The sequence below is a fragment of the Tupaia chinensis genome, unplaced genomic scaffold (assembly GCF_000334495.1).
Source record: "Tupaia chinensis unplaced genomic scaffold, TupChi_1.0 Scaffold000161_1, whole genome shotgun sequence".
Lineage (NCBI taxonomy): Eukaryota > Metazoa > Chordata > Mammalia > Scandentia > Tupaiidae > Tupaia > Tupaia belangeri.
Genome location: NW_006159632.1, coordinates 4841961 through 4854781, shown reverse-complemented (window position 1 = coordinate 4854781; position 12821 = coordinate 4841961). Strand labels below are relative to the sequence as shown.

Here is a 12821-nt window from a genome sequence, read left to right as displayed (position 1 = left end):
TCTGTCCTTGGGGCTTTGCTCCAGGGCGTCACAGGGCCAGGGGTGAGTCTTGCACCTCTGCCCTGCAAGGCGAGCATGAGGGGGAGCAGCAAAGGCCCTGGCACCAGGCGTGGTGAGGAGGAGAGGGAGAGGACTCGGGGCCAGAAGAGCCGGGGCCCAGAGGTGGGAGAGGGCCACTCGGTTTAGAAGTTCCCTTGGGCAGATCGCTCTGCTGAATGGTGAGCGGCCCCCAGCCCCACAGGGCTCCAAGCCACGCACGTCTCTAGGCTTGACGTGGGCCGAGCCTGGCCACGAGGGGCCCACCTTTCCCTGACCAATCACTTCCCAGTGTGGCGAGAGCTGTGTGGAGGAGCTTCCCAGCGTGGGCGAGGAGGTGTGCAGGGCCTACAGGCCTCGAACCATAACCACTTACCAGCCTGAGAAGAAGCGAGATTGGGAGAATTAGGCCAAGACCCCCAAAGCCGTCTGCTAACCTGTGGCGCTGGTTGGGGCCCACTTGGCAGGTGTGTGTGCAAGCCTCAGCCGGGAGAACCCAACACAGCACATCCTGGGGAAAACCTGCACAGAGCTGCCCGGCCTGACTGCCCACGGACAGGACCCGGGGGGTGGGCAGGATGGCCGGGCGGTGACCCAAGAGTACCCTTCCCAGCAGACATTCTCAGGTCCCGGAGAGCAGGTGCCAGACAGACCCCAGCACGGCTCTGGAATATCTAAGCCCTTTCCACGTTCTGCGATCGGGAGGCCCTTTTGCTTTATTTACAAGGACGGTGCAGGTCTCTGTTTACCCAGTAACTAAAATCAGGCTTTGAAAAGAAACCCATGTCTCCCAGCGCGTGGCACGGCGGAGGACAGGGCCTGGCTGGAGAGCAGGCGGAACGGCTCCCCAGAGCCTGCGGCGGGTCCCTTGAGGCTCACAGTGTTAACTTCCCTCAGGATCCTCCTCCCTACTGCTAGGGCGTCGGAAGGGGATGTGCTCGGGAACCTGGGCTGGTGGTCATCGCCCTGCCAAAGTGTCACCGAAATGTACGGCCCTCGCGCTGTCATACCTGTTTCCCCAGCTGCCCCCTCAGTCACCTCAAAACAGAGCTACCTGGCAGGGTCGAGGCCGCAGGACCCTGGCGACAGCTTCGGCTCCAGCAGAGAATCATCTGGACGGACCAGGACTGGGCCCTGGGCCACTATGGGCTCGTGTGGTCCAGAGCCCTTCACTGTGTGACAGGGACACACCCAAGAGCCTTTCCCAGTGGGCCAGTGATTCTGGGAAGGAGTCTTAGGGGAGGTGTCCTAGGAGTGGGGCCTGGGGACCACAGGGTGTGCAGGAGGGCAGCAGGAGGAGCCGACAGTGCAGGTGCAGCTCTGAGCGGCTCCGGCCCCGGCCCAGGCCTCCACCACAGGCCGCAGAGGCAGCGCCATTGCCCTGATGCCCGGTGTGGAAATAGGCGCAGGCTACTCGTCCGAGGTCACTCCACGCAAGCGGGCAGTGTCTCAGCCCAGTCCTGCTGCTATAACGAAGCCCCACCGGGAAGCCAAAAGCCTAAGGCCGAAGCCCAGCAACTCCGCGTCTGGTGAGGATCTGCTCCCTGGTCCCCGTGACCTCACAGGACAGGAGGAGTGGGACCTCTTTCATGGGAGCACCGACCCATTCATGGGCCCGAGTCAGCTCCCACACGCCCCACCTCCTAAAACCACCGCCTCGGCGGCAAGGGTTTCAGCGTCTGCCTGGGGCTGGGAGGAGGGGACGACAAACACTTAGGCTTTCCCAGGGTTAAACCCACGCAGCTGCAGCGTCTATACCTTCCTTGTAAAACAACACACGGGATCCCACGGATGGACAGTGGTCGGAGTAAGTGGGCACTCCTGGGATTGTGAGGGTAAATGAAAACTCAGGTCACCGCTCTTTGCCTGTGCCCGTGAACTCGAGGCCCCTCACCTTCAACCCCTAGCTTCGTCTGCTGGAGTCATGTGGAAACCTTGTGGTGTGAGGGCCCCGGGGCTTTCGAGGGCTGCTGGGGCCGTTAGAGAGCTGCCTCATCCTCTGGCCTTTCTTTCCCCCTCAAGTGAGAGATGCCGCGGTAGGGACTTCATCAACACGCTCTCTGGACAAGAGGGTGCGTGTGCCTGGAGGAGGAGCGGAATGCCTCTGGGGTCAGCCCCTGCTGCTTTGGGACAGTTTTATAGAGACACAGCCATGGCAGCCCCTGTGTTTTGGCGCTGCTACAGCGAAGCCAAGTGGCCGTGGTGCACACTGCACAGCCCCCAAAGCTGAAAATATAACCTGACCCTTTGCAGAAGTTTGCCACCCCAGCACTAGACAGAAGGGGGTTACCAGCGACAGCACACAAGCCGTTGTGCGCTCTGTGCTAGGACGAGTCTCCGGCTTCCTGGCCCACAGCTGTGGCCTCTGACTCAGGAGACGGGTGCGCTCTCCCGCCACACCTCCCAGATAGAGGTGGTCTCTCGCTCACTTTCCCCACAGAGCGAGCCTGCCTCTCTCTCCCTCTCTCCCCTCCTTGTCTCCCCCTGCACCAAGCAGAGGTGCCCTGCCTGCCCAAATGGGCCAAGGCCCCACGACACCCTCAGGGTGAGCAGAAGCCAGAGGGCAGGGCTCCCCTGCAGTTTGCCATCAGGGTGTGGCGGTGTGGTCTAACAGGGAGGGCCAGCAAACAGGTGGAGGTCGAGCTGCTCACCCAGGGCCTCGGAGCTGCACTTCTCGGCAGGTTGCACATGGTGTGTTTTCCAGTCATTGCGGCTCAAGCCAGCAGGGAGCTGCCATGCCTTACCTCTACCGGGCGCCCGGGCCCCAGGCGCACCCAGTTCCCAAAGACGCCCAGACCACCCACTCCTCAGGCCAGAGCTTCGAGCAACTGAGGCAGGAGTGCCTGCAGAGGGGCACCTTGTTCGAGGATGTAGACTTCCCAGCCAACGACTCCTCCCTGTTCTACAGTGAGAGACCCCGGGTCCCCTTCGTGTGGAAACGGCCAGGGGTGAGTGGGGCGAGGGAGAGTGGGAGCACCGGGGTGCTGAAGCTCAGGGTTCTGGGAGAGAGTGCAAGCTCCTGGGAAGAGGAAGTGGGAAAGCAGGTGCCAGGAGGGGTGGGCTACTCTCACGCCTGCTGAGACGCGTCTCCCAACTCCCAAGGCTACTGTTTGTTGGAAGTTGGCAGTGGGGATGCAGGATGTGGTGCCGGTCTGGGACACTCAGGGCGGTGAGGTGCGGGTGTCTGGCTGCGCCCCTCCCCTGTTCTAAGTTCGCTGACCTCCCACTGATGCCAGGGACCTGGATTTGGAGACAATCTAGTTCGTAGGCCATGGGTAGAAGTCCAGGTTTTATCCAAAAGTCTCAGGCAACGAGTCCACCAGAACCCAGGGGAAAATGAGGGCAGAGGGCCGGGGGCTGCTCAGAAACTGCCCGGCACCTGGGTGTGACCAGCGAGGGCAGTCTGCACAGGGCTCCAGCCCTTCTCCTGGAGCGAGGGTCTCAGCTCAGCAGTGGGAGGTGAGTGGGGCGCAGAGAGGCAGGGTTTCTCCTTGGCCTGTCCCTTCAGTTCCCAGAGGAGAGTCAGGGTGAGTGTCCATGCAGCCCACCCCAGCCGCCTGGAGATGCGTCCCAGGAGGCTGCCGCAGGGGCCTGCGACGTGTCAGTATTTGCTGGGTTGGGCTCTACTCTGACCCCAGCTGGCCCCCATTCTGTCTGGGTGGTACCGGTCTGGGAGTGGCCCTGGTGGGGACAGTTGCTTATGGGCAAGGTGGGACGATGCAAGGTATACAGGCCCCCTGCCAATGAAGAAGTCCTGTGACCACGGTCACAGCGCTTAGCTCCCCTGAGCCTCAGTCCCGTCACCTGAGTAATGGGGTCAGCAGTGAACGAGGTGGTCCGTGCCCGCCGCATGGGAGGTTTTCCATACGTGACTGCTTTGACACGCTCGCCGTTGCTGCATCGTCTGCACCTCGCCAGCTCTGTCTGCCTCCTCTGTCTCTATGTCCCCTGATTGATCTGTTTGAAAGGTGGAGTCTCGCCATGTTGGATCCTCTGCCTCAGCCTCTCAGCTAGCTCCGGGCAAACACCACCAGGCTCAGCTCTTCCTCAGACAGGGCCTTGGCTGTGTCACCCAGGCCAGCCTCAGACTGCAATCCTGCCTCAGCCTCCCGCGCGGAGGGGTCACAGACACAGCCCAGGCCTCCCACGCGGGCCAGCCTGTGAGCACGCTTTAGGAGCGGGAGCCTTGCATGCGACAGGTCTATTAAAAAACACAGGCACACGCCATCTCTGGGCTCCTCGGGGGCCGAGGCCACAGTATGTGTAAGCTGTTGTTTTCAAGTGGTAGGCTCTGCTGTAGCAGCATGTGCGTATCTGACCGTGTGTGTGGTTACATGCACATGCACACTGACGTGTCTGCATGTGCGTGTGCCTGCGTGTACACACTCATCTCTGTGTGCATGCATGGGCACACCCACACACAGATCCCTCACCTAGGACCGCAGCTCTCCCCCAGCCTTCCCCGCTGAGGTCTCCATGCTCTTTCTGAAAACTGCCTACAACCTCACCCAGCCAAATCAAGCTCTGCCCTCTAGAACCTGTCTCGTGATCCTCTCCCTCCTCCTCTCCTTGCTTAGGCAGTGCCTGGCCTGGGCACAGTGACCACAGCCTAATTGGTGATTCCATTCTGCACCTGGGTTCAGGGAACGGAGACAGGGCCACCACTAGTGAGCATCAAGGCCTCATCGAGAAGGTGGACGGTGTCCCGTTGTGGGCTGGCAGCTCTGGCCACCTGTGGGGACTGCCTAGCAGTGGTACAGTGCCGTGGTCCATTGGTGATGTCTATTGAGGGCACAGAGGTTGTCCTGGAATGCAGACTCGGTCTGCTGCTCCCGAGCCCGTCACTGGGAGTCGGCCACTGAGAACCAGCGTTGAGCCCAGGGCAGAGGAGCTGTGGCCCACATGCAATGAAATGCCCCGTGTGGGACAGGCGCACACAGCCTGACGCACGCGACCTCGGATTAGTTGGGACGGGAAGCCCCAACTCCTAGTCTACCATGTGCAACCCACTCTTCCTCAGGGCTTCAGGTCCCTTCCAGCAGGTCCCCGCTTCTGACAGGGAACACCCCTCTTGGTAGACTCAGCAGTCGGGCGGCACGAGTGTCCACAGCGAGGGCCGAGCTGCCGGCTATCCCCAGCACCACCCTCTTGTCAAACACAGCTGTGCTTGGGGACAGGGTGGGGATGGAGCCATGGGACCATGGCGGGGCAGTAGGGCACTGAAGGGCATGGCTTAGGGACGGAGGAGTGGGGTTGGGGGAGGGCCGCAGGCTGATGTGCACCCTAGTGGGCGTGGTCTGTGCAGGCTGGGTGCCTGCAGGTACATGGAAAGAGAGGGGTCTCCAGCCTGACAGTCCAGCTTGAGGGAGCCCCCCAAGGCACACGTGCTCTAGGCTCCTCTTCCCCCCAGCACCCTGTCTGCCTGCACCCACCTGCTTTTTTGCACACTGCTTCCCTCCGACTGCTCAGCCTCCACCCAGGACACCTGCTCCCCAAAGCACCCGTGCCTCTCTAGCACAGAAAGAAGTGCTGGGAAGGGGCTCACACTCTCTTCCCACACTCAGCCTCCACCCAGGACACCTGCTCCCCAAAACACCCGTGCCTCTCTAGTACAGAAAGAAGTGCTGGGAAGGGGTTACATGAGGCTCACACTCTCTTCCCACATTTTTGAGATAGGAGAGGGAGGGAGAGTGACGGAGAGAGAGACACACCTTAGATGGGGCCTGGGCACTCCACAAACCTTCTTCTCCATTCTCCATTCCATCAGGATTCTGGCAAGCCCACATGCTCCTCGCGTGAGGCCAGTGGGGTGGGACTGGAACCCCGGTGTCCACGTGGGATCCAGCTTCCTCTGCTTTGCACCCAAACTGCCGCGTTCGGGGCTGGTCCCACCACTTTTTCAAACGTTTTATTCATATCCCTCCATGTTGTGCGTCGAGATATATTTCAATGATTATATTGGGTTGATGACACAATTTTACATAGAAAGCCATTTTTAAAAATCTGTCACGATGGGACCAGCAGTCAGTATGATGGCTATGTCTCTGGACTCTCATGTAGTCGACCGCAGTTCAAGTCCCGGACCCAGTGGCTTAAACTCACGTCGGGCATGTGTGCGTGCGTGCCCAAGATCCCGGGAGGAGAATGGAGGAGAAGGAATTGCAGTGTGGCCATCCCCCCGGGGGGTGATTTCTTGCTTTCTGCCTCTTTCTCTCTCTGTCATTCTGGTTAGTGCACGTGCCCTATAGCACCCAAAAAAAAAAAAAAATTTGTCATGACTTTTTAGACAGCCCAGTATCTACACACACGATGTATGATTGTGGTAACAGATGAAACAGCGCACTTAAGAAAAGTGGTATGAGACAGTGCGCCTCTCTCTACACATACAGCACCATACGTGCAATGTCACCTAAATGCTGGTTGTAAGGAACGTGGGGGGACCAGCAGATGGAGCACTGGTTATGTTGCCGGGTTCCCATTTGGTCAACCGTGGTTCGAGTCTGACCCAGTGGCTTCTAACTCACACCAGGCTCACATCCGTGTGTGCCTAACATCCTGAGCAGAGAACAGAAGAGAAGGGATTGCAGCTTGGCTATCCTCTCAGGGGATGATCTCTCGTTTTCTGTCTCTCCATCTCTGTCTCTGTGGTGAGCACATGTGCCCTATAGGAAAAATATTTTTTAACAAAAGAAACACCAGGGTTCTGTGTCCACCCCTAGGCAATAGCCTAGGGCCATGTTCTACCCACCTCTCCGCGGGACATGGAGCCGAGGCCCACGGAGCTCACAGATGGTGGGGCTGGGATTCAAACACTTGTCCCAGAGCCCAATGGAGGGCGGAAATCCTTGGTGGGTGGCTGTCAGCACTTGTGGCCTGGTGTGGGCTCAGGAGGTAGGGCCTCTCCCCAGGGGTGGGATCTGCTAGGGATGAGCAGGTCCATCTGGGCACAGGGCCAGGGCAGCTCTCACCTCCTCCTGGCCCCCATGGAAGTAGCCAGACCAGGAGCGCTCTGATCCATGAAAGGAGGGACCTTGCCTGGCCTCACCCCAGCCCCCTCCCCACACTAATAACGCTCTTCTGCCTCCAGGAAATCGTGAAAAACCCAGAATTCATCCTTGGAGGGGCCACGAGGACAGACATCTGCCAGGGGGAGCTTGGTAAGTGGGGATGGGACTGGTGGGAGGGGTCCTGGGGCAGTACATTCGGAGCAGCAGGGGACGCAAGGCTAGGGACACGCCGTTGCCGCCTGCAGTGCTGCACTGTGGTCTGGGGCTCTCAGTCTGCAGTGACAGGGACCTGTGGCACCCTGCGGTGCTTTTCCAGCCGTGCACATCATGGCGTGCTACACTCGCTGCATAAGCTCGGCCGCCTCCCGCACACCCTCCTGTTACAGATGAAGAACTGAGGCTGACGAAGGCTAGCCAGCTTCTCCAGGTCACAGAAGCGCAGGGAGTCCGAGTCCATCCAGAGCTCTGTCTGTGAGATCGCACTACCCAGTTACCTCACCGCCTTTTGGGGCCAGACTTGGAGTGGGGAGCGTCTCAGCAACAGTTGTCTTCCAGAACTGACCCAGGTGTGCCCCACACCGAGCTGGGCCCTGCACGTCGGGATTTAGTCTACTTTGGCTGGGTTTGCCTTTACAATAGCTACGACAAAAGAGAGCCTCCCTTAAAAATCAGTGGAAGCCAGCAGGTGGCGTGGTGGTTAAGGCACTGGACTACCACATGGCTGACCATGGTTCAAGACCTGTTCTTGGTGGCTTGCTTTCTATTTCCATCTCTCTCTCCAGTCAAATTTAAACAATAATAACAGTAAAAATTAAATTAAATGAATGATTCCTTTGGGAAAAAACCACCAGGAGTCAGCTGAAAAGGGCAACTACGAACGCCTGTGCAGACCCTGGCCTAGTCACGGCTGAGGCTGTGGGTGAGGGTGGGGTGCGGGTGCAGGTGCGGGCTAACGGTTAAGGCCACACTGGAGCCTCCGAGCTGAGCAACTGAGCTACTGCAGCCTCAGGGTCCCAGTCACAAACCTGCTCACTGAGAGTCACACAGAGCCTGAGATGACAGACAGGTAATGGCGGGCAGATGGGTAGCCTGCTATGTAGATGGCTGTGGGTCGGAGGGTAGGTAGACAGAAGTACGCATGGACAGACAGGCAGGCAGGTGGATGATGAACAGGATCATATGTTCTAGACTGTTCTGGGAGTGCACCTTCAGACGGAGTCCAAGCCTTCTCTAGGGACTCCCCTGCGCCTCCCGCCTCTCCTGCTCCTCTCCTCCCGTCTCCCACCACCCTGCACTGCAGTTCAACAGAAAGTCCTGCACCTTGGCCTTCCGTCTGGGCCTGGCTCGCGTAAGCGCACGTCTGGATTTAACCCTAGTGAGTGGGCAAGTCCTCGCCCTTTCGGAGACACTCGTACCCACTAGGTGTGCGCATGGCGTCTGTGCAGACGACGAACACTAACAAGAAAATGGATGGCGTGGGCTGTCAGACCGGACCCTCACCCACACCACTGCCTGCCCTTCCTGGGGTTCCCTGGCCCCAAGAAACTGACTGGCAGAAGGCGCTTCTCCTGGACATGGCGCGGAGGTGGCCAGCCTGCCCGTGCCCCGGGCCCAGCAGATAGAAACACGCTCTGTTTTGCTGTTGACTTTCCTCGTTTCTTCTACACTGTCTAATAGCATGGGTCTCTGGGCGCCCTCACAGAGGCCCAGAGCCTTCCTGGCTGCAGAGATGGTGTCGCACTCTTGGGTCAGGAGAAGCCCACGTTTCCTCCTGTGGGCAAGGCCCTAACTGGTCTGCCCACAGCAGGGGGAGCTCTGTGAGACTTTGCAGGCCAAGGCTGGCCTCCGTAGAGCAGAAAATGGGGTCTTAACTCGTCTTCGCACCCTGCCGTGGCACCGTGCCTGCGCCTGTTCGCAGAACCGGTGGTCGTGCAGACCTCCAGCCAGTCGCTCCCCTCGGCACCTCCCGAAGCCTGAGGCTCCCAAACACCAGCGGGCACACCAGAAACCAGGCCTCTGTGCCCCGCTGAGGTGGGGTGGCATGTGTCCTGGCAGTGCCACCCAGGAAAGTCAGGAACGGAGCAGCTGGGAAGTCACTTTCCTGATGTCAGGGCCCTGGGGTCCCTCTTGTCTGTGACCGACAGCCACAAGGGGTCATATTACAGAGGCCCATGCCCAGTGGGACACGGTACTTCCCAGAAGCGTGACCTCGGGAAGCCATGCTGAGTGTAAAGGGGCCTTAGGTTGCAACAGGTCGCTGTCGTCTGGGAAGAACAGCCAGCCTAGACAGCACCGCAGTCCGTGGGGAGGTGGACGCCTGCAGGCCCTGCTCACACGTTCTCGCCAGTGTCCACACCGCTGCGAGGCGCCCAGGAGGCTCGGGCCACCGCCCATGGGCGAGGAGCACATCTGGGAGCCTGGCACTGCACTGAGTGCTGTCACACGCGGGACGTCACCCTCCAGCCTTCCTGCAAGTGTGTGAATATGAAGATCCACCGCTGAGATCAAGAGATTAGCCAACAAATGCGGAAACGCGAGGTACCCAGACGCAGTGGAGACAGCGCCAGCTCGAACTCAGCAGTCTGGTGGAGAAGGCACCGGCCCTGGAGTGTGCTCCCGGCACCCAGGAGCTATTATGGAGCCCTCCCAAGCACACGCCAAGTACCGCAGACCCGGCATGGGCCGCAGCCCAGGGTCGGCTTGCAGGCGACACAGACACACGTCGGAGCGGCGGCTCCTGGAGGGGAGGCGCTGGGACTTCACAGAGCTGGTGAGCTGTGTGTCTGAACCCGAGTCAACACGCCCGCCACTGGGCAGGAGAGGGCAGGCAGGGCAGCGGCGGGGGGCACAGAGGAGCCTGGGGTGTTCCATCCCTTTCTTAGAACGCGCCCGCCCCGGTGGCGCCATGCCCTCTGGTCGCCTGGCACCAGCTCTGACAGCTGTGGTGACGGCTCTGGTTTCCCAGGAGACTGCTGGCTCTTAGCCGCCATCGCCTCCCTCACGCTCAATGACAAGGCGCTGGCCCGTGTCGTGCCCCAGGACCAGAGCTTCGGCCCGGGCTATGCAGGGATTTTTCATTTCCAGGTAAGAGGGATCCTGGACCTGTGGGCTGCCTCTCTGGGTGAGTGCTGGCCCCGTGTGCAGCTTGCACTGCCTGGGAGCCCGGGAGGAGGGTGACCAAGACTGTGTGTCTGTGGTCCTGAGCCAGCCGAATCCACACGGTGTTGCAGGCTAATAACTCTGAACGAGCAGAGCAACATGAAGGCATCAGAGGGTGGAACCTTCTGGAAAGTGCCAGTAATGCTCTCAGTGATGTCATGGCAAAGCCGAGGTCCACATGTTGAAGGTTTTATTATTTGGAAAGTCTTGAACTTTAAGTATAAATGTCCTAAAACAAGTATGCCGCTGAAGAACTGAATTATTCCTCATTAACAGAGAGGTTTTTCTTAGAAAAAATGTGACTTGGAGACCTCGAGTTAGTTCGCTATAAGGGCGTGTGCACTCACTAGAGAGACAGGAGACAGAGAGAAAGCGAAAAATCACCCCCCAGGGGGGATGGCCATGCCACAATCCCTTCTTGGGACCTTGGGCACGCACGCACACACGCCCGATGTGAGTTGGAAGCCACGGGGTCCAGGACTGGAACTGTGGTCAACTACATGGGAGTCCAGCGACATAACCATTACGCCATCTGCTGGTCCCTTGAGTTAGTTTTAAGAATAGAAACTGAGAGGAACACAGAGAAGACACTGCGAGTCCTGAGAATGCACGGCCATGCAGGCTGGGGTGTGGCCTCCTGTACCCCCACCTCCGCGTTCTGGGCACGCTCTCCTCCACCCTCCTCCGTGAACAGGGTCTGGTCAGACGTTGCCATCTGCCCCTGTCCTTCTGTGGGTGGGCGGGCAATCCCAGCAGTTTTCTTGCTGGGCCTTCACACACAGGAGCTGACAGGGACCATATCGAGGGCTGGGCTGACCCAGCACTGTCACCTGCTCCGTCCCTCCTCCCTGCCTGCAGTCTGATAAGCAGATGCAGTCCTTGTCCAGTGACCAACAGCACATGAGTACTTCAAAAGGGGAGCGTGGGACAGGCCACTGTGCCTGCAGGGACAGAGCTGCTCTAGGGCAGAGACCCCTGCACTCCTGCTCTGCCGGGGACCTGCCACCACCTGGTGGGCCCCCCTGCCCTCCTCCAGCTCTCCCTAGCCCACAGACTGACGCTCGCCGGTCTCGAGCACTCCTGGGTGCAGGGTGGGGTGTCGAGCTCAGCAGGCCCAGCGGTCAGCTGTCTCTAGACCAGAACCCTCAGTCCGATCTCAGGCTTACCGAGGAGAGGTGTCCTCTGTCTGGCAGACTGTCATAGCTGGGATGGGCCTTGGCAGTCCTCACCCAGCCAGCCCCCTCATTTGACCATCAGGGACACGGGGTCTCAGGGAGGGGAAGTGGCCGATCCAAAGTCACAAAACAGTAGCCCAAGCAGGGCGAGGCCTGGGAGCCCCACTCAGTGCCCTCCCCAGCTCGCCCTGCTCAGGAAGCCCAAGGTCCCGCCTGGACATTAAATACCTTGCAGAGGCTGCCCTGTAGCCTACCAGTGACGGGAGCTAGATTCCACGTGACCAACCACAGTTCGAGTTCCAGCCCCAGTGGCTTGAAACGCATGTCAGGTGCATGTGCACGGGTGCCCGAACTTCTAAAGGTGGGGAGATGGAAGAGGGGACTGCAGCTGGCGGCACCCCACTGCGGTGCTTGCTCCCTCTCTGTCTCACTCTGGCGAGCACACACGCCCTCCAGCAACTTCAAATAGAAGAAAAACACCTTGCTTGATGCGAGGAAGCACAGGGAAATGGCACGTGGCCCTGGACTTCCCCCAACACCTCTCCCCGTTTCCTGAGAACCACACACGGTCACTACACACATGTCTGCATTCAAACAACACATGGCACATGTGCATGCAAACACATATACATATGTGTGCACACAGATGCCATGTGTAATGCATAAATAAGCATGAAGGATGCACACGTATGCCTACACACATGTATACATGTGTGTGCACACACTTGCCATGTGTAATGTATAAATAAGTGTGACGGATGCACAGACACGCACACATGTATACATCTGTGTGTGCACACATGCATCCTCACCCTGCCCTGAGTCTCCGCGCCTGGCATGAGGTAAGAAATTCCAAGCCCACCTGCCTCTCAGTGTGGGAATGACCAGAAAACCAGCCTTGGGCCCCACCGACAGGCAAGGAGGGGATGAAAGGCTTGGGAGCATCGGAGCCAGACCTGGCAACTGTGGAGAGAGCAGACCCAGACCCCACCCCTCCGCCCTCCCCGCCAAAACAGACTTGTGAAGAGGGAAAGCCAGCCCCGAGCACCATGGGGTGTCCCGCTCCCCACCCCCCGCTGTGATGGGAGGACACTGAGCCAGGGGACTGACACCCGACACAGGGCTCGGTGCGGGTTCCCGGAGACCCCATCATGGGGCCCCTGCGTGACTTCCCCAGACTAGGCAGGCAGGTTGGCTTAGGGAACGCCACAGGGTAAACATTCCCGAGCGCCTGGCCTCCAAGTGGCTCACCCTGCGACCCTGTCCCCACCCGGTCCCCCTGAGGGCCCATTCCCACTCTGCAGTCCCGTCCCCACCCTGTGACTCTGTCCCCACCCTGTGACCCTGTCCCCACCCTGCAGACTCTGTCCCCACCCTGTGACCCCCTCCCCACCCTATGACCCGACCTCACCCTGCAGCCCTGTCCCTACCCTGCAGCCCCGTC

At 59.5% G+C, this 12821-nt stretch overlaps 1 protein-coding gene across 1 annotated transcript in view; it reads left to right on the top strand.

Annotated features, from left to right (window-relative positions):
* Positions 1 to 2771: 2771 nt before the first annotated feature.
* Positions 2772 to 12821, top strand: part of CAPN9 (calpain 9) — a 44642-nt gene continuing 34592 nt past the window's right edge. The window contains 4 exon segments of the mRNA XM_006146008.1: positions 2772 to 2984; positions 7124 to 7193; positions 10009 to 10127; positions 10274 to 10374. Coding sequence (XP_006146070.1) covers positions 2772 to 2984; positions 7124 to 7193; positions 10009 to 10127; positions 10274 to 10374 — 503 coding nt within the window.